The sequence below is a fragment of the Lemur catta genome, chromosome 9 (genome assembly GCF_020740605.2).
Source record: "Lemur catta isolate mLemCat1 chromosome 9, mLemCat1.pri, whole genome shotgun sequence".
In the NCBI taxonomy this organism is placed as follows: Eukaryota; Metazoa; Chordata; class Mammalia; order Primates; family Lemuridae; genus Lemur; species Lemur catta.
The window spans coordinates 4601589-4624110 of NC_059136.1; the positions used below are offsets into that span (position 1 = coordinate 4601589).

A 22522-nucleotide genomic window follows, 5' to 3' on the forward strand; every position below is an offset into this window, starting at 1 on the left:
GTCTTAACTCCTGAGCTCAAGTGATCCGCCCGCCTCGGCTTCCCAGAGTGCTAGGATTATAGGCGTGAGCCACCGCCCCTGGCCCTAATACAATGTTTTTGAGAAAATGTTTTTATTGTGGGATATGGTTTTAAATATAGTTTTGTCAAAACTTTGTGGCTGCAGACTAGCTCTTTCCAATAATGGGAAATGACTACTATATAATCTAATTGACATAGCCAGTCTTTATTGCCAAATCAATCAGCCAAATTAGATTTCTTTTCTTTCCTTCTTTTTTTTTTTTAATAGAGGCAGGGTCTCACTCTGTCACCCACACTGGATTACAGTGGTATAATCATAGTTCTATGCAGCCTCCAACTCCTGGGCTCAAGCGATCCTCCCACTTCAGTCTCCGGAATAGCTGGGACTACAGGTGTGCACCACCACACCTGGCTAATTTTTAAATTTTTTATAGTGATGGGGTCTCACAGGTTGCCCAGGCTGGTCTTGAACTCCTGGGCTTAAGTGATCCCACCTTAGCTCCCAAGTAGCTGAGACTACAGGCACATGCCACTGAACCCTGCTGACTTCATTTTTCAATTCACATAAACAATTTAGTACACATCCCCATGACAACTATCTCAGTTGTGAAAACAACAAGAGCTGAGCACAAGTTGTCTCTGTTTCCTCACACAACACTTGCAAGTGACATGAATTTGACACCCAGGACCTGATAATATTTACCATCCAGTACAATATTTAACATTCAGTACACTCTTAGTTAAGAAACAGTAGAATCCAGTGTTGTGTTTTTTTCATATTTATTGAGATATGATTCCCACATCATAAAATCCATCTGTTTACAGGATATAATTCAGTAGGGCTTTTTGTATTTTCACAGAATTGTGCAACCATCCCCAATATCTAAGTTTAGAATTTACAGTTTTCCTCACCCCAATAAGAAACCTGACCCGTTAGCAATTGCTCCCCATACTCCCCCTCTTGTTTGTGCATGGCGTCCTTCACTGAGCGTAATGTTTTCAAGGGTCATCTGTGTTGTAGCCTTGGTCCATGTACTTCATTCATTTTTATGGCTGAGTAATATTCTACCTCTTATTTATCCATTCATCAATTGATGGGAACTGTCTCTAACTAGGTATTTGTTAATACCAAACATCCTATTTTCGTACAGACAGAGTAAGATTTGTTACATGTAATAAAAATCTAAGGGTCTATTAAATTTTTCATTATAACAAATTGTATGAATATTGCTTTTAGTTAAGCCGCAGTCCTTTTTCGGTAGAGATATTGTCTTGGTTTTAATTGGATTTGTGATTTACAACTTTATGTTCTAATCTCTTGTCATTTTGTTATTTGTAGTAAAAGTAATGTCAACAAACAGTTCCAAGTTTTTTTCAATTATGTCACAAATCAAAAATTTTAAATTATGTGCCAGGTGTTTTTAATAACAGCTTTGTTGGGATATAATCCACATACCATACAATTCACATTGTACAATTCAATGTTTTTAGTATATTCAGAGTTGTACAACCATCACCACAGTTTACAACATTTCATCACTCTCCAAAAACACCCATGTCCATTAGCAGTCCAGTCTCATTTTCCCTCACATCCCTCCTACCAGCCCTAGGCAACCATTAGACTAATTTCTGTATATAGATTCACCTAATCTGGATATCTCACAGTAATAGAATTGCCCCATATGCCATCTCTTGTGACTGGCTACTTTTGCTCAGCATGTTTTCAAGGTTTATTGGTGGATAATATTCCATTGTTACGTGTACCCCATTTTCTTTATCCATTCGTCAGTTGATGGATATTGGAGTTTCTATTTTTTGACTACTATGAGTAATGCTGCTAGAGATGATTTAAAGCATATGGGAGTGCATGGGTTATATGCAGACACTACACCATTTTACATCAGGGACTTGAGTGTTCTTGGATTTAGGTACCCAAGGGTGTCCTGGAACCAATCCCCTACAGATACCAAGGGACAACTATGCATGTAAAAATTGAGGATCTAGATTCCTTTAAAATTATGTTTGCTCATATACCCTTAGAACATCTTTGTGAACCCCCTAGGGGTATGCACACCCTGATTTTAGACCAGCGAAATATGGTTTGGAACTCTGAAAAGAGGTCTAACCTGAGGACAAAATTTGAGACTTACGGGAATGAAATATGGGTGCTGTTCAAAGCAATGAGAGTGCTGAAGGAGATAGAATATAGAAGAGGAGAGCCAGGTATTGGGGGGGACAGTAATTCTCAAGGAGTAAACAAAGGGAGAAGAGAAGGAGATGGAGAAATCAGAGACATAAGTGGAGAAGAGCCCACAGGAATATGAAGTTGCAAGAGCTGATAGAAGGTTTTGAGTAAGGATAACCAGCAGTGTGGAGTGTGGAGAGGTAGAGAGGATGAGGTCTGAGAGATCAGCCACTGCGCAGACCAAATGCAGGGGGAAGATTACTGCTGCCTATCGCATGGACCATCTAGCTTGGGTTTAGATACGAAAACAGAAAGCCACTGATTTTATTCCCCACCTTTTCTCTCTCTGATCCGTGCCCCTGTATACAGGCACCCACCCTACCATAGGTTATTGCAGTTTATGGTCTTTGTTTTTATCTATCACCCAAACATGGAGATGTCTTTGTGCTCTACTTTAACTTGTTCCACAGTGTTATCTCTCCTCCTGTGGATTGGATATAGTTGAAACTTGGAGCAGTGGAGGGTCCCTGGAGGGCAGAGACCCTGTAAAAATTTCCTACCCTTTCTTTAGTTTTAAAAGCTTTGAAAAAAATAATTGTGGTAAAATGGTAGTGACAAAAGTCAGAACAGAAGTGATAAGAATTGAAATTGGGTGTGTGGTTAGTTGGTTGGGGACATAAGTATTCTATATTTTGAGAAACTTGCCATTGGAGAGAAAGAGAGAAGTGGAGAGAAGATAGGGTCAAGAGAAGCTTTTGTTGTTTTTGGAATAAGTGTCCTAGAACATATTCAGAGACAGAAGGAAAGAATTCACAGAAGAGGCTGAAAATATGAGAGAGGAGATATTGCAGAGAACATGTCCCTAAGGAAATGGGAGGGAGGAAATGGGATGCCAAGAGCACTAGACCAGAGGAGGAGGAGGAGCACATCTGTCTCAGAGTCAGCCACATTCCCTTTAGGGAACAGAGCAAAAATAAAGTGATCCATGATCTGTAGGGCTTTCACTCCTTTTGCTGCCCTGCAATCAGCTTTTTATGTGCACAGTCAAAATTTGGGGATGTTTTTGGCCTAAAAATATGCATATATTTCCTTTGTGATTTTCTTAATCTTTTAAACAACGTTCTAGCCACCTCTGCTTTTAATCAGCCTCATGTTGGAGACTTACCTTGTCTTTCCTACATTTCTCTTCTGCAGTCCTAATTTTTTGTCATCTAGTCTCACAGACATTCTGTCTTTATCACCATTCTTTTCTTTAACCCTAACTTCCATTTCAGTGTAAGCTGCCAATGACAATGTTCAACTGAAGTCAACTTGATAATTAGGTTTGCACTCTGGAAAAATCAGTGCTTAATTTTCAAGATGGCTGTCTCAGTCAGTTTGGGCTGCTGTAACAGAACCCCATAGACAAGGTGCTTAAAATTTATTTCTCATGGTTCTGGAGGCTGGGAAGTCCAAGATTAAGGGTGCTGGTAGATCTCATTTCTAGTGAGATCCCTCTTCCTGGTTTGCAGATGGCAGTATTCACTTTGTAGCCTCACATATGGGAGAAGAGGAATCCAGCAAAATCTCTACTTATAAGAGTGCCAGTTTCATACATGACTCCACCCTCATGACCTAATTACCACCCACAGGCCCCAACTCCTAATATTATACCATTACATTGGGGGTTAGGATTTTAGGGGGATACATTTAGTCCATAACAATGGCTAACGCTGTATTTTCTCATGATGACTAAATTTTATGTTTGGGACCTCTTTTAGGTTTAGCATGAGCTTTAACAGACATAATCTGAAATACTATGTATTACCGAAAAAGCCTAAAAAGGTGGCATTTGATTGCTTAGAATGGATCAGAAAGCATCATCCACGTGAGTACAGCCATGTAATGAATTATGTCTAGAAGTAATAGATAAATGTCTTTTTATTACCACAACGGGATATGTAAAATTGCATATTAAACATGTCTTTTTGCATTATAACAGCACTAACTTGCTATTTATAGAGAATATTACGATTCTCTCACTTCTGGAAATTATAAAATCTCATTTGGTTTGATAACAATAAACCCTAACAAAAAATATATTAAGTACTCCCTCCTACATACTTATAATTCTTGAATTCAGTGTCTTTCCTCTGGCTTCTATAAGTATATGAATTATACAGCCTTTTGTTTTAGTGCCTTCTCCCAAGTGTGTCTACCTTTGAGTTATGTTAACTAAAATGAGATTCTGAAATTCATAGCAGTTTTCCACTTTTCTACTTTTCCATGCAGATTTTTTTTTGGTAAACTCTTCTATTAATATTTTATTTTTAAAAAATTAGTATACATGTTTGTGTGAACAAATCAAACAATACTGAGATATACCAAGAAAAAGCCAATGATCTCCGTTCTCAAGCCCACCTCCCCCAGGCAACTAATATAAATAGCTTAATGTATATTTCATGTCTTTTATTTTCTGGTTTTAAATATAACATACACAAAAAAATAAATATTATACATGCTCATTAAAGAAAATTTAGAAAGCAAAAAAAGAAGAAACAAAGGACAAACTTCACTCAATGAGCTAAGTTACTATTGTCATGTTGGCTTTTTAACTTCTAATATTTTTGTATGCATTTTTCTTTTCATTAGTTTACCATGTACACAGTGTTTCCACCCTTAACCTGCTTTACATCTTGAGCATTTTCCCATGTCTTTTAAAAAGTTAGAAAACACTATTGATAGTTACAGTATATTTTATTTCACAATTTCCTTTCTTAATTATTTCCCTAATGTTGCCCATTAAAATCTTTCTACTTTTTAAATTTAGAAACAGAACTTTTCGCTTAAGTTCTTGTAAGGCTGACAAGGGGTGCCTGCCTGCTTTCTAGCCAGCATGAAATAGAGCCCAGGGTTTGTCCAGGTCTATCTCACGAGTCATTATTAGAAGGAACAGGATTAAAGCCACATCTCATTTCCAGCGTATGTGGATTCCTTGCTTGAATTATTCTGCCTGTGTGATCTTTTAACACCGTAAGAACACTATGGAGATCTATTTATGGGTCATACGTTTCTAAGAACATAATGTAAATTGTGTTGTTATTTATGTTAAAAGTTCTCATTTCTCGGCCGGGCGTGGTGGCTCACGCCTGTAATCCCCTAGCACTCTGGGAGGCCGAGGCAGGTGGATCGCTTGAGCTCAGGAGTTCGAGACCAGCCTGAGCAAGAGCGAGACCCCATCTCTACTAAAAATGGAAAGAAATTATCTGGCCAACTAAAATATATATATAGAAAAAATTAGCCGGGCATGGTAGCGCATGCCTGTAGTCCCAGCTACTTGGGAGGCTGAGGCAGTAGGATCGTTTAAGCCCAGGAGTTTGAGGTTGCTGTGAGCTAGGCTGATGCCACGGCACTCACTCTAGCCCGGGCAACAAAGCAAGACTCTGTCTCAAAAAAAAAAAAATTAAAAAAAAAAAAAAAGTCCTCATTTCTCAATATTGTTTTGGTTTCTTGACAGATGACTCAGGGATAATTTACTGCCTCTCCAGGCGAGAATGTGACACAATGGCTGGTACATTACAGAAAGATGGTCTTGCTGCTCTGGCTTACCACGCCGGCCTCAGTGACTCTGACCGTGATGAGGTGCAGCACAAGTGGATTAATCAGGATGGCTGCCAGGTAACATTTTTTAAAATAAACAAATAATAGGCCAGGCGTGGTGGCTCACGCCTGTAATCCTAGCACTCTGGGAGGCCGAGGTGGGAGGATCTCTTGAGGTCAGGAGTTCGAGACCAGCCTGAGCAAGAGCGCCCTGTCCCTACTAAAAAATAGAAAGAAATTATCTGGACAACCAAATATATATAGAAAAAATTAGCCGGGCATGGTGGCGCATGCCTATGGTCCCAGCTACTCGGGAGGCTGAGGCAGTAGGATTGCTTAAGCCCAGGAGTTTGAGGTTGCTGTGAGCTAGGCTGACGCCACAGCACTCTAGCCAGGGCAAAAGAGCGAGACTCTGTCTCCAAAAAATATATATAAATAAATAAACAAATAATAGAGATAGTCATCTATGGTATATAAGCAAACATGTACACTTAGAATGCAAATTGTTTTTACCTTAATGGTAGTAAACATCAAAATTAAAGTTAAAAAAATTTTTTATTGAGATGTAATTCACATGCCATAAAATTTACTCTTTCAAAGTATACAAGTTAGTGGTTTTTAGTATATTTGCAAGATTATATAACCATCACCACTACTAATTCCAGAACATTTCAATACCCCAAAAAGAAACCTCACACCAGGTCACTTCCCTCAAATCCCAGTCCCTGACAACCACTAATCTACTAAGCACTATTAATCTGTCTCTATAGATTTTCCTATTGTATACATTTCATATAAATGAAATCATATAGATATATGGTCTTTGTGACTGTTTTCTTTTGCTTGGCATAATTTTTCAAGGTTTATCTATATTTTAAAATATATCAGTATTTCGTACCTTTTTATGGTCAAATAATATTACATTATATGGATATACTACAGTTTGTTTATCCACTCATCAACTGGTTAGGCATTTGAGTTGTTTCTACTTTTTGGCTACTATGAATAATGGTTCTGTGAACATTCATCCATAAGTTTTTGTGTGGACATAGGTTTTCAGTTCTCTTGGGTAGATACCTAGAAATGGAATTGCTGGGTCAAATGATAATTCTCTATTTAACTTTCTGAGGAACTGCCAAACTGTTTTCCAAAGTGGCTACATAGTTTTACATTTTCACTACCAGTAACGTATGAGCTTCCAATGTCTCCACTTCCTCACCAATACTTGTTATTTTCCATCTTTTTAAATATACCACCCACCTAGTGGATGAAAAGTGTTACATCTTTGTGATTTTAATTGCATTTCCCTAATAACTAATGATGTTGGGTGTCTCTTTTCAAGATGGCTGATTTGCCTGTACCGTGGTGGATCAGGAGGGAAGCTGAGATTGTACTTGAGACTGACTTTGTTAAAAAATATATATATAATTTGGCTGGGCGCGATGGCTCACACCTGTAATCCTAGCACTCTGGGAGGCCGAGGTGGGAGGATCGTTTGAGGTCAGGAGTTCGAGACCACCCTGAGCAAGAGCAAGACCCCATCTCTACTAAAAATAAAAAGAAATTATATGGACAGCTAAAAATATATATATAGGAAAATTAGCTGGGCATGGTGGTGCATGCCTGTAGTCCCAGCTACTCGGGAGGCTGAGGCAGAAGGATTGCTTAAGCCCAGGAGCTTGAGGTTGCTGTGAGCTAGGCTGATGCCGTGGCACTCTAGCCCGGGCGACAGAGCGAGACTCTGTCTCAAAAAATAAAATTAAATAAATAAATAAAATATATATATATATATATATAATAAAAAGAGGAAGAAGAAAGAAAAAGTGGAGGGAAACTGAGAACACTCTAGGCATCTGATATTGTAGCAGATGCCAGCCTTGGATAGATAAATGCAAGGATGAATTTGAGCAAACAACCAATAATTATTTGGAGCCTATGAAAGTTTTCAACTCAGCAAAAAAAACCCTATTTACCCTGAAGATTCAGAGGAAAAATATTTCTCAAAATTATTTTCTACTGGGAAAACAGAAGAAAAGTTTAGAGGTTATCAGCCTATTGTCCTCACAAAGATGGAAAAAGACTTGATTTATATGAATTAGAAACAATTTTCCATAAGATGGCAGGCTGAGATAAAGGGAAAAATGAAAATGCAGTTTATCCAAATAAGAAAAACAGAACTAATAGCAGAATTATATATGAAGACACAGATAGGATGACTCAGTACAGACAGTGAAATCAGTGCTGTAGTGAATAATCTGAGACTGTGAGGGGGGAAAAAATGGAAATGATATTTGTTGGCAACAAGAAGTAAGAATTGAGCCTAAAAATAGTACCTGTACCCAAGGAAGAACACAGGATAGTTGAAACAGGTAACAGTAGTCAAATGTATTATAAATAAATACATAACAAATATATAACAAAAATAGGAGAGGGCTGTCATCAGACAAGGGAAGACTGACATGGAAGAATTTCATAACCAGCTCATTTGTCATTTATATTGAAAACAACAGGCATTTTCAGATATGCAAAAAGTTCACAAAATATGTCACTGATTTATATTCACTGAAATAATTACAAATTTTAATCTTCCCATATTAGTTTATGTATTTAAACTAATCAAGATTGTAGTGTTTTTTTTTTTTCTTTGATAAACTTTTTCTAAAGTTTACTGGAAGAATAGTCAAGTGAAAATGAAGAATCAGGCAAAATCATAATAACATATGAACCCTAGTTTGCAGTATGTTATGGAACAGAACTCCAGAAATACACTGGAAAGCATATAAAAGCAATATATGATAAGGGAGGCATTAAAAATTAATGAAGAGGGAGCTGGGCATGATGACACATGGCCCTAGCTGCATGGGAGGTTGAGGCAGGAAGATTGCTCGAGCCCAGGAGTTCGAGGTTACAGTAAGCTGTGATGGTGCCACTGCACTCTAGCCTGGGCAAAACAGTGGAGACCCTGTCTCTAAACAAACGAACAAAAAAAAATTAGTGAGGAAGGGAAGATTATTCAGCTATTGTTAACCAGTTACCTGATGAGAGGAATTTTAGATTCTCACATCAAAATAAATTACAGATAAAGAAAAGTATTGATATTTTATGACGTATGAACTCTGAGTAGAGGAGAATCTAAGCTTGAAAATAGCCCAAAAGGAAGTAATTCCTAGAAATTATTTTAAAACTAAACATATCTACATTGATAAACAAAATTAAAAGGCAGACAACAAAATAGGAAATATATCTTCAGCAAATAAATCATAAAAGCTTGAAAAATTTGGTAAGAAAAACATGAGTCTCAAATAGTAAATGAGCCCAGGATAATAGACTATTGGAAAGGAGGAAATACAAGTGTTTTTTAAAAGCTCAACTTTCCTAACCGTAGGAATTCAAATTTTAAAACAATAAGAGACCATTTTTCACCTTTAATTAGCAAATTTTTATTTGATCGTTGGTAACAATGCTTTAAGAGGCACTTTTATGCAGTCCTCTGAGAACCTTTCTGGGAAACAATATGGCTGGCTACGTCAAGAGCCCCAGATCTGAAATGTGGGCATGGTATTCACATCAGTGTTTTTTATAATAATAAATAGCCTAATATTTAGTACTAAATAGCCTAATGGAAATAGCTTAAATGTCCTGAGAGAAAGATTGGGTACACTGTGGTACATTCCTGTATTAAAACTGGTTTATCGGCCAGGCGCGGTGGCTCACACCTATAATCCTAGCATTCTGGGAGTCCGAGGCGGGGCAGATCATTTGAGCTCAGGAGTTTGAGACCAGCCTGAGCAAGAGCGAGACCCCGTCTCTACTAAAAAAAAAAATAGAAAGAAATCAGCTGGACAACTAAAAATATATAGAAAAAATTAGCCAGGCATGGTGGCGCATGCCTGTAGTCCCAGCTACCCGGGAGGCTGAGGCAGTAGGATTGCTTGAACCCAGGAGTTTGAGGTTGCTGTGAGCTATGGTGATGCCACTGCACTCTAGCCCAGGCAACAGAAATGTATGAAGATGTTCAAATGCTAATGTTGGAGAAAGTAGGGGAAAATGGTATTCAAAAGTACATAATCTCGGCCGGGTGAAGTGGCCCACACCTGTAATCCTGGCACTTTGGGAGACCAAAATGAAAGGATGCCTTCAGCTCAGGGGTTTGAGACCAGCCTGAGCAAGAGTGAGACCCCGTCTCTACAACAAAATAGGAAAATTAGATGGGCATGGTGGCATGTGCCTGTAGTCCCAGCTACTCAGAAGGCTGAGGCAGGAGGCTTGCTTGAGCCCAGGAGCTTGAGATTGCAGTGAGCTTTGATGATGCCACTGCACTCTAGCCCAGGCAACAGAGCAAGACCTTGTCTTTAAAAAAAAAAAGAAGTATATAATCTCAACCATATAAAAAGAAAATTGGATACAAAAAGCAATAAGAACAAAAGAAGATAAACCTGGAAGGAAATAGTCCAGAATTTAAGAGTGATGACTTCTAATCATTTAACTAAGAGTGATTACTTTCCAAGTTCTTTAAATCTTTATATGTAGCATAATCGACAATGAAGATATATGTAGATATATATAGTAATTTGATCAAAAATGTGGTTTAAAATGTAGTGAGTTTTTTTTTTTTAATCTAATTGTTTCTGCTCTCAGACTTGCTAATCCTTGCAGTCAAGCGGTACGTTATCCTACACCAGCTGGACAGCCTTGATCTTCTTAGAGTTGTGAGACAGAATAAAACTTGGTTGTTTTTCTTCACAAAGAATGATTGTAGCCTGAAGTTTTAAAAACAACACAGAAGTAAAGAAGGAAGTTACAATTAAACAAAGCCAGTTTTCCTAGTTATACAAAATAAGAGCTTCCAGAAGGAGTTGGCATCCTTGTGGTGTCGGTCTGTGCTTGCAGACTGTGCCTCGCAGGCACATGCCCACCCCACTGCTGGGAGGTGCACCTGGGTCCATGAAGCCCTGCAGGCCTTGCTTGGGGACCTGGAGGCTGGCACGTCTCGCCTCACAGCCTTTCTGCTCCCCATCACCAGAGGCTGCAATAGACTTCCCCCTTCCAGGGAGACTTGCTTTTGATCAAAGCGCCATAAATTTAGATGGATGACTAACCTAGAGTGCAGTCGCTGCCATTCCCAGTGTTGATAAGTGTACTCCTTTGCTGTCCACATACTCCACAGCTTGCAGTTCCTTTCTTTGATACTCACAGTTACTGAAATCATGTCATTAGCCTCAGTCTGGCTGCCAGATATTTTGGTTGCTTTTGAAATACCATTCTTGCAGTAGCAATTCATTTTTTTAAGTGCTGCAAAAAGACTTGCAGCTTTATTTGTATAATGTAATTTTGCCTGGAGATATAACATTTTGGTCTGGGTTAAATAGGTCCTAAATTTGCAACTGAAATGGATATTCTTGAAAACTTATTTATCAGGCTCCTGAAAGTTAACTATTATATCAAATTGCTCCCACTAATTTGTATGGGCCAAAATCTACAGTCCTTTTTTTTTTTTAAGTGTAAGCAGCTCTCAGACTTTTACCCACATGTGTTTCCATTAAAATTTCACAAGCTTTGACTTTGAATCAGCTGATAAATAAAAGGAGTTGATGTGTGATCATCTGGTTCCACTGGGAAAACTGATGGTAAGCAGTGGGGCAGGTAAGAATGCCATTGTTCCTGAGTCATTGCAGGAGCTAATAGCAATTACCTCTGAGAGCTGGAGCCTAGGGAACACCCCAGAGCTCCTGAGCAACACGTTGCTTATGATTGCTGACCTGGATATCATGGCTGTGTGAGCAAAATCCCCCTACACATCAACATCAAAAAACAGAGAGGCAGGATATGGTGCCTCGTGTCTGTAATCCTAGCACTCTGGGAGGCCAAGGCAGGAAGATCGCTTGAGCTCAGGAGTTTGAGGTTGCAGTGAGCTATGATGATGCCACTGCACTCTAGCCGGGTTGACAGAGTAAGATTCTGTCTCCAAAAAAACACAGCAAACAGTGGGAACACATCATGGGCTGGCTGCAGTTGATTCTGCCTCCCTTATGTGGTAATACCGAATCATACAAGGAAGTGTCTGCTACCCTCAGCTTCTCTTTACCTTCACCTTCTCTCTCTCTCTTTTTTTTTTTAGGCAGAGTCTCACTCTGTTCCCTAAGCTAAAGTGCCGTGGCATCAGTGTAAGTCACAGCATCCTTAAACTCCTGTGCTCAAGTGATCCTCCTGCCTCAGCCTCCCCAGTAGCTGGGACCACAGGCACTTGACACCACGCCCAGCTCATTTTTTCTATTTTTAGTAGAGACGGGGTCTCACTCTCGCTCAGGCTGGTCTCGAACTCCTGAGCTCAAGCAATCCTCCTGCCTCGGCCTCCCAGAGTACTAGGATTACAGGCATGAGCCACCATACCCAGCCCCTCTTTACCTTCTTGGGTCTTAATAGAACTGCACATTATCAACATGAAAATCTCAGTTATGCTAAATAGTGGGACCAAGTTAAGATACTGAGTTGTTGTATAAAGTACCTTTTAAAGCAAAATAAGGAATAGAGCTTTTAAAGGCATCTTTTATTAAAATGTTCCTGTAAGTGCATTATGAGTCTAATAGGCTTTTGCTTCTACATCAGGTCATCTGTGCAACAATTGCGTTTGGAATGGGGATTGACAAACCTGACGTGCGATTTGTGATTCACGCATCTCTCCCTAAGTCCATGGAGGGTTATTACCAAGAATCTGGTAGAGCTGGAAGAGATGGGGAAACTTCTCACTGCCTGCTTTTCTATACCTATCATGATGTGACCAGACTGAAAAGACTTATACTGAGTAAGCCGAGCTCCATTGTAGAGACAGCCTATCATCTTCAGTCTCATGATAGTAATCTACTCCTGCTATTGTGGTACTTTTGGTACACTTTTCCTTAAATAGTCATAGAATAGTAGAGGTATTTTATAGATTGGAGATTTTATTTTAGTTCTTTATTGTTATAAAAGTGGTATGTACTTGTTATGTAAAACTCAAATGGTAAAGACATGTACAAGGCAGAAAATTTACAAACCATTCCTTGTAGTTTTATCCTGAGAAATAACTCCACTTACTGGTTTCCTCTGTATCCTTTCAGATCTGATTTCTACATGTATTCTTGCACATCACCCATGCTTCAAACATGCAGAATGATAAAAATGAGAAAATAATGAACTCTCATGTACCACCTTCCAGATTAAGAAATAAAACAACCAAGAGAGCTGAAACTCCCTGTTTATATCCCTCTCCTGTCTCATCCCTGTTCTCCCCGATTAGAGGCAGGCAATATCTTGTATTTGGTATTTACCTTTCCTAAATGGATATGTTTTAAAACATAACTAGTATTATATTACACATACTCTTTCATATGTATAGTGACCTGATTTTTTTAGTGAGCTCTAGGATGTAATTGTCACTTCATTTAATATGCATAGTTTGACTATATAGATTTCCATAATATTATCGTTCCATGTTTATTAAACTAATCCTCTCTTAATAGATCGTTAGATTGTTTATCTTCTTTCATTGTTGTCAACAATGCTGTTTGTTTTTTTTTTTTTTTTTTTTTGAGACAGAGTCTCATTCTGTTGCCCAGACTAGAGTGCCGTGGCGTCAGCCTAGCTCACAGCAACCTCAAACTCCTGGGCTCAAGCAATCCTCCTGCCTCAACCTCCCAAGTAGCTGGGACTACAGGCATGTACCACCATGCCCGGCTAATTTTTCTACATATATATTTTTTAGTTATCCATATAATTTCTTTCTATTTTTAGTAGAGATGGGGTCTCGCTCTTACTCAGGCTGGTTTTGAACTCCTGAGCTCAAACAATCCGCCTGCCTCGGCCTCCCAGAGTGCTAGGATTACAGGCGTGAGCCACCGCGCCCGGCCTAACAATGCTGTATTGAACATCTTTATATAGGTATCTTCGGGCATTTGGACAATTATTTATATAGGGTAAATTTCTAGACTTAAACTTGCTGCGTCAAAGTGAATACATATTTTAGAATTTTATTATATCCTTTGCCCATTTTTCTACAAAGTTGTGACAGTTAAATATATTTACTAAATGCATTTATTTATTTTGAGACCACTTTTGAATTAACTCTGGCAGAGATACTGAGCATGAGGAATGGCCCTTAGTAAGCATTATGGCAAACACTGCATATATCACCTTATTACCTTATTTGCTCAGAACAACTAGCTTTTAAGGTAGAACTACTCCAGTGAGGAAAGTGAGCTTCATAAAGGTTTTGTAACTTGTCCCCAAGATCACTGGTATTACAGCAACAGGAGCAGTAGGAATAGTGGTAGTAACACTGTAATAGTAATTATTATAGATAGAACAGCATATACTAAGTGCTAAAGAAAAACTAAATGCTTTACATACATCAACTTATTTCATCTTCACAGCAACCCTGAAAGATAGGACTGTTGCTTTCCTCCACTCAGAGAAGGAAAATGAGATACAGAACTAGTAAGTGGCAGAGCCCTGATGGAACCCAAGTTCATCTGACTCCAAAATCCATGTTCCTTGTACTATACCGAAATGGTTCTCAGTGAAAAAAAATGAAATTTTTACACTTTATTTGCCCATTTACAAAACCTACATCATGTTAGGTCCAAACAATTTAATAAGTATTTAAGTCCTAATAACTTTCAACCATTTGGGAAAAATAATACTCGTAAACTGGAAGAAAACTAATAATTTTGTTTTACTCTTAAGTAACCACAATTGCTTACTAATGGGAAATATGCACCTGTTGTTCTCAAAACATGGAATCAAATTGGATACTGCCACCCTCATTTCCTGTTTCACATTGATTTTCTTGATATACTTGTCTTTATCATAGCAGCTGCCAAAAATCCAGCTTTGCAAAGATATGATACTCCTGAAAGGAATGTAGCACAATCTGATGTTAAGACCATGAACTACCTCGGACTAGTAGTTTGTATGGTGTTCAACAGATGTCAAGTATTGCTGTGTTTCCCTTAAATTTAAAATATCCTGCCCCTGTGAGTTCACTACAGCACCCCAGGGCTTATTGGCGCAGTGTTGGAACCACTGGCATAACTACTTCGACCTCAGATACTCAGGGAGGTGTGCAGCCCACTCCACAATCCCATGCTCTGCTTACTTTGGATTTTCAGTTCACTACATGATTGTCTGCTAAATATAAGTCAAACCTTCATCATTGGGGAAAATGAAGATTTGAAAAATATTTTTTCAATTTGAAAAAAAAAATCTAACATTTATTCCTGTAAAACTAAAATCTTGAGGGATGAACATAAATTCCCAGTTAACTGTAATATAGGATGATACCGTATTGACATAATGCTGTTGATAGTAATTTTCTTATTTAATGTTTAAAGTTATATGAATCTATTCTAAATATTTCTCTGATATTCTGATATTCCCTATTTTTCTCTGACATAAGTATGTTTTACTATATTCTTTCTCTCGTAGTGGAAAAAGATGGAAATCATCATACAAGAGAGACTCACTTCAATAATTTGTATAGCATGGTACATTACTGTGAAAATATAACCGAATGCCGGAGAATACAGCTTTTGGCTTACTTTGGTGAAAATGGATTTAATTCTAATTTTTGCAAGAAATACCCAGATGTTTCTTGTGATAATTGCTGTAAAACAAAGGTAAAATAAGAAATTTTAAAATTCTTTATAATTAAGGGAATTGCCAAGATATTTTTTTCTTTTAAGTTAGAAATGTAGATACAAGTTAGATTACAATAGGCGGTTGTCCCCAAGGGACTAAACCAGGGAAAGATGGCTTCCTCCCTGTAGTAATTTGGAGTAGAAACATTTTTAAAAGGAATTTTATGGAATATCTTTTCTTTATAATTAGAAGCCTGCAGAAAAATATATATACTGGACATCCACATGTCCAAAATATTGAGGTTATTATGTGTACCGATAATTATAGGATATTTTAGAAATATCATTAATATGTATATAATATCCAAAAAGATCTAACATGGGCAGGTAGAATATTTTAAATTCAGCTGTAACCTATATTTAAATATCTCATTCTCAAAAGAGTAACAATAACTAGTGTACTGTGTGTTTGAATTCAAATCAATTAAATTACTCCATTGGTTTTTTTGTTTGCTTTTCAAACTATAAAGAATAATGGCAATGGCTTCTGGATGAATTCATTATCATCCTCATATAATCTTGGGAGGTTATTGAAGTTAATCATTAGGTACTTTTTGTACCTATCATGATAATTCTACATTTTAATGTCTACTGTACTTTACTAAGCATTTTCACATTTGGTGCATTATTTAAAATATCTTTGCAAGGTGCTAGAGACTGACAAGCGAACAAAGTATGGACCAGTTAATTCATGGACCAGAGGTGGGGCACACATATATGCGTTCATCTATTATAAGTTTAAACTGTCTGATACATATAGTTGCAGAGTTATGCTGCACTAGCCAGAACACAGGTGTAAATTCTGCAAATTTGTGGCCATCTCCTCCCTGTAAACATTGCTAATCAGTTCACTCATTCAACAGATATTTGTTGAGCTCTTTAACAGGCACTAACCTAGAAATTTGGAATGCATTGTTTAACAAAATAAATAAAAATCCCTGCCCTTGTAGAGTTTTCATTCTAGCAGAGGAAGGCCAATTACAAACAGTACACACAATAAGTATATGTTAAGGATAAGGACTGTTGTGAAAAATACAACAGAGTAAGGAGACACGAGTAATGGGTGTGATGCAAGATGCAGTATTAGATAAGGTGGCCCATAGAGGTCTTACTGAGAAGATGAGATCTGAGCAAACACTTGAAGGGATTGGCTGAGCAGTTCTGTGGATATGAGCATTCTTGGCAGAAGCATTTGCCAAAAAAAAAGGTCCTACTATGGGGAATGCCTGGTGTGTTTAAGGAACAGGAAGGAAGCCCATGTGCCTGAGTAGTAGGGTTAAGAGCCAGGGAGGGAGGAGAGAGGAAATGGAGGGGTAGAGTCCTGGAGTAACTGGAGGCCTGAGTAACTGGAAGAATGGAGTTATCCTTAGCCGAGATGTAGAAGGCTATTTGGCAGGGAAGATCAGAAGCTTGATTTGGGGCATATTGAGTTATGTAGGTCTATTAGATCAAGAACTCTGAAAAGAGGCTGTTGGTACATAGAAATTTGGGAGTGATTGGTACATAGATAATATTTAAAGCCATGAGATCAGATGAAATCTTCAGGGGCGTAAGTGGACATAAAAAAGTAGGAAAGAAGACCAAGAAAGAGAACTAGTAAGATAAGAGGAATACCAAGGAAACTAAGTACAGAAAGTGTTTCCAGGAGAAGGGAGTGCTAGATATATCACATGCTGCTGCTAAATGAAGTATGGTTAAGAGCTGAGAATTCACTATTGGATTTAGCACTGCAGAAATCATGGTGACCTTGACCATTTTCAGTAGAGTGGGGTAAAAAACAACCAATTTTTCATTAAATTAGAAAGGATCATTTGTTTTTGAAGCTTCTAATGAAAAATTGGTTGTTTTTTATTGTTTCTTATGCGTGAGTTATATGCAATTAAATTGTCAATATTAATTGTAACAATAAGAACATCAACAAGTAATTTTCATGAACCAACTAACTGCAGGGTTTTGCCCAGTGAGCTACCCATCACGTAACATGTATGCTACAGCATAGCAGAGTAAAGTTGCCTGTGCACCACTTGACTCCCAAGGTAAAGAGACATGTGAGTTACATATATGTCACAAGGCTCTGGGCTCAAAACTAGTATCCGCTAAATACAAGCCACATGGCAGTTAATGTATTAAGCTGAATTAAGAGTTCATCTGAGGTTGAGGATCAATGGATTGGCTGTCCCAGTGGATTGTTGGAGTCAGAATACTAGATGGCATGAATTAGAAAGGTGGGATCAGGTGATCTGAGAATGAAGGGGTTGCCGTTATTAGTAAGCCTAAGATGGGAAGTGTGACTGGGTGACGTATGTGGAGGATCGTTGGAGCAGAGGAGATGAAGACACCAAAGGGCAGAGTATTGGAAGATTATCTATATATACTCAAGTCGCCAAGAATTAAGTCAGGAATGAGTTGGAGTGACAGGGTACTCTTTCTTGATGATTCTAGATGGGGCCTCAAAATCACTACCAGTTGTTAGAATGAGACCAGAAGCCTGTTCATTTTCAGGTTGTTGGATTGGGGCAAATGAACAGGATTAGAAAGGTGGGGAGAACAGCATATACAGAGGCACAGAAGCATGATACAGCTTTTTAGAACTGCAAATGGAATTAGCCAGGTGTGTTGACGAGCACCTGTAGTCCCAGCTACTCGGGAGGCTGAGGCAGGAGGATTGCTTGAGCCCGGGAGTTTGAGGTTGCTGTGAGCTAGGCCTATGCCATGGCACTCACTCTAGCCCGGGCAACAGAGCCAGACTCAGTCTCAAAAAAAAAAAAAAGTGGGCACAGTTTGGGGACACTGAGGGACACAAGAAAGGGAACTGACAGGAAATAACAAAAAAGAATTGACTGTGGCACCAAAGAAGATTAGAACTCGTGAATTTGCATGGCAGAACAGTATTTTTCATCCAGAGGTCATCATTGCCATCCAGTAAGTGACAGAGCACAGAACACTGTTCTAGGAAGCATAAAAGATTTTGTTAAAAATACATGCACATACACTCGTATCCAGAGAGTGCTGCTATTAGGTAGTTGAAAAACGAGATGTATGACTATGAGACAGTAATAACACAGGTATAGCAGAGTGCTAATTGTTCTAGAACTTAGACAAGAATGAACATTTGAAACTTCCTTAGTTTTTAGTCTTGGTTTTGGTCTAGAAATGGGTTATGATGAATCTACCACAGTTAATATTAAGCCCTAGTAATGTAAGTATCATTTATCTTATGATAGTAGAAGGTAATCTCTTTTTATTCATAGGATTATAAAACAAAAGATGTGACTGATGATGTAAAAAATATTATAAGATTTGTTCAAGAACATAGCTCATCACAAGGAATGAGAAACATAAAACATTTTGGTCCTTCTGGAAGATTGACTATGAACATGCTGGTCGACATTTTCTTGGGTGAGTCATCTGTTTTGAGTTACATCAGTTGAAATTGAACATCTAAACAATTCATTATAAGTCTGTTGAAAAAAATAATTTCTGTCTTCTTTGTTACAAAACTTAAGAGTTTCTGAATAAACCCTTTGAGTAACAAATGAAAATCAGTTTTTATGAATTATGCCAATTATTTTATAGAATTTATGTAAGTCGCTAAAATGAGGTAGTTTCACGTACAAAAAAGAAAGTAATAAAACTTATGCAAGTTCATCTGAGAGAGCAGAATGTCCCTTGCTTAGAGAACTGCCAGGTCAAGATGGCAGCCTGAGCATAAGTACCGTCTTCTTTTTTGCTTTAGACTTTATTAAAATGATAGTAAGGAAATAAAATAGGGATTAAATCCATAACAGCATGGAGAACAGGAGAGAGACCATCATCAGATTAGAGGTTTTAAAAATCTTTTAGGAAATGGATGGAATCATGTTGACAAGTAGAACAAAATACAATAAAACCACAATCCAAAATATTAAATAAATGTAGGGAAGAGGCCAGGCACAGTGGCTCATGCCTGTAATTCTAGAACTCTGGGAGGCCGAGGCAGGATTGCTGGAGGTTAGGAGTTCGAGACTAGTCTGAGCAAGAGCAAGACCCCATCTCTACTAAAAATGGAAAGAAATTATATGGACAACTAAAAATATATATAGAAAAAATTAGCTGGGCATGGTGGCTCCTGCCTGTAGTCCCAGCTACTCGGGAGACTGAGGCAGAAGGATTGCTTGAGCCCGGGAATTTGAGGTTGCTGTGAGCTAGGCTGATGCCACAGCACTCTAGCCCGGGCAATAGAGCAAGACTCTGTCTCAAAAAATAAAAAATAAAAAAAAATAAAATAAAATCTGACAAATAAAAATGTTGGAAATAGAAAATAAAGGGAATTATCAAACAAATGATATAAGAAAATTTCTCAGAGTGGAAGAGATAAAAGCTTTTAGATTTAAAATGTCCACTGAATGCCAAGTAAGATGCCTGTAAAAGAGAGAGAGAGAGAAAGAGAGAGAGACATAGATAGTCCTGAGATTTGAGAATACGAAGAGTCAAGTCTTGTCAGAAAGGAAAAACTTTTCCTCTACCCTCTTATGTTCAGTGATGGGGCCTGTTAATTAAACTGACAAAAGACAGATTAGCAAGAGAAAAGGCAGATTTAGTTACAGATAAGAGTTCACACAGAAATGTGAATCAAAGGGGCAGTTAGAATTTGGGCCTTATTTACCATCTTAATAGGGGAAAGGTAGGGGCAAAAGGGCACTTATGGGAAAACAAATGACTTTAGGAAAGATAAATGGGCCCTTGGGAGACTGGAAGGGAGACACAGAGTTTTTATGACAATGTCTAAGTGTGCTGTGGAGACTTATCTGTGCTTAAGTCAACCTTCCCTAGTTTTTCCCGGGGAGGGAATTTATGACAACTGAGTTCTTTTGGGAGGCTCTGCTTTTTGGCAGATAAAAGATTAAAGGAACTCAAATGCCTTCTGTTCAAAATTTTTATGCCACAGTAGCATATTCTGGACCCCTTCAGAGACAGTCTTGAAAGCTTTGAAAAGAAAAAACAGGAACCAAAACCAGACTGACATCAGATTAATATCAGCAGTCCTGGAGACTAGAAGGCAAAGAAAGTGAGTTGTGCATAATGATACAGTAAACAGTGGAACTGACCGCTGGGCCCAGTGAGAAAAATCCCATAATCACAGCTGCGCAGCAAGGCCAGTAAACAAGCAGTACAGATTGTAGCAGAAAGGGAGAGAGGCACTTAGAAACTCCAGGGGAAAGATTATACAAGAGAGCCAAGATCAAACGTAAAACAAAGGAAGTTATAATATAACATGACTTTGAGTAATTGATCAAATGTACCAAAAAAAATAATCCCATTGACATGCATGCAGTAAACATTCTCCTCTGGGTTAACATAAACAACAATTCAGATCAACATGTAGACTTAAGCATGGTTACAAAACAGGATAGGATATAAGCGTCAATCTTGATGATGTAAAAGTACAATAAATAAAAATAAAAGAAGGGGTGTACAGGGAAGGCTGGGGTACTAATAACCTTGTATAGTAGGGAGGGATAGTGGTCAGATTTTTATCTAGAGTTACAAATATAATTGATAGATGAGCCAATAGTATCATATAACTAGCAAAATATGAGGAAGGGTAAAGTAAAAGGGATGGTATAAACGAGATAAAGCCTCATCTTTGACAGTGGGAAGGCAATAGATAAATGTCAGGCTAGTGGAAGGACTGCAAGATTCCAAGTTCTATGTGAAGGTAACCACCACAAGAACTGAAAACAAAAACTGTTTAAAAAGTGATTGCACTGGGGAAGAGAGTGAGACTCCAGAAGGAAAGGATGGGGCAGAGGAATGTTGTTTTTAATTATAAGCCTTTCTATACTATATTTTCTTTTTTCTCCATGTACATATATTATTCTAATTTAAAATACATAAAGCAATTTGAGGTGGGAGGATCGCTTGCGCTCAGGAGTTCAAGACCAGCCTGAGCAAGAGTGAGACCCCATCTCTACTAAAAATAGAAAAAAAATTAGCTGGACAACTAAAAATAGAAAAAAATTAGCCAGATGTGGTGGTGCACACCTGTAGTCCCAAGCACTCAGAAGGCTGAGGCAGGAGGATCGCTTGAGCCCAGGAGTTTGAGGTTGCTGTGAGCTAGGCTGAGACCACAGTATTCTAGCCTGGGCAACAAAGCGAGACTCCGTCTCAAAAAACAAACAAAAACAAACAAACAAACAAACAAACAAAAAATATATATATATATATAGCAATTAATAAGTTCATTCATTTAAAAAAATAGCCTGGATTGGAGTAGGAAGATGGTTTTCTCAGTTTCTACATGATCACTCTTCATGGCAGTGTGGGCTGCGCACAGTGGTGCCCAGAGCTCTGAGAGGCTGAGGCAGGAGGATCACGTGATCCCAGCAGTTGGAGGCTGCAGAGAGCTATGATCACCCCACTGCACTACAGCCTGGGTGACAGAGTGAGGCCCTATCCCAGATAGATAGGTAGGTAGATAAGTAGGTAGGTAGGTAGGTAGGTAGATAGATAGATAGATAGATAGGGTGACAGAGTGAGACAGGAAGGAAGGGAGGGAGGGAGGAAGGAAAGAGCAAATAACTCCAGAAAAGATTACTAATATTTTAATGTGTTTCCTCACAATCACATATTTATCATATTGTATATATATTTTTATATAGAAAGATACAAGCATGTTCTTAATTTTTAATTCTTCTAAAGCACAATTTTAATATATACTTTATCATATTGATGAAATAAATGTATTTAAACAGTTTTATTTTAGGACATATTTTTCTATTATAAATACTGCTGTGATAAATAATAGCCTTTTAAATGAACCTTTGACTACATCTTTGGTTCTACTTTTCATATAGATCCCAAGAAAGATTACTAGATGAAACAGTTTTCTGACACATTCTTCAGTTTCTCATTAGCTCTTACATGTTTTTGCAAAGACTATTTGTGTATCATCCTGCTTTCTTAGTTGTTCTCAGCAATAGGATTCGTCCACACCACCCAGCCCTGATTCTGTAATGTGGCCTTTCTGGGATACAAATCACTTAAAGAAAAATTTGAATAATTCAGCATATATGGCCAGAAGC

At 38.1% G+C, this 22522-nt stretch overlaps 1 protein-coding gene across 3 annotated transcripts in view; it reads left to right on the forward strand.

Annotated features, from left to right (window-relative positions):
- Nucleotides 1-22522, forward strand: part of BLM (BLM RecQ like helicase) — an 82770-nt gene that overhangs the window by 48711 nt on the left and 11537 nt on the right. For all 3 annotated transcript variants that reach the window (XM_045561654.1, XM_045561655.1, XM_045561656.1), the window contains 5 exons: nucleotides 3966-4072; nucleotides 5702-5862; nucleotides 12391-12586; nucleotides 15247-15437; nucleotides 18710-18857. In XM_045561654.1, coding sequence (XP_045417610.1) covers nucleotides 3966-4072; nucleotides 5702-5862; nucleotides 12391-12586; nucleotides 15247-15437; nucleotides 18710-18857 — 803 coding nt within the window. The remainder of the gene's footprint in view (nucleotides 1-3965; nucleotides 4073-5701; nucleotides 5863-12390; nucleotides 12587-15246; nucleotides 15438-18709; nucleotides 18858-22522) is intronic.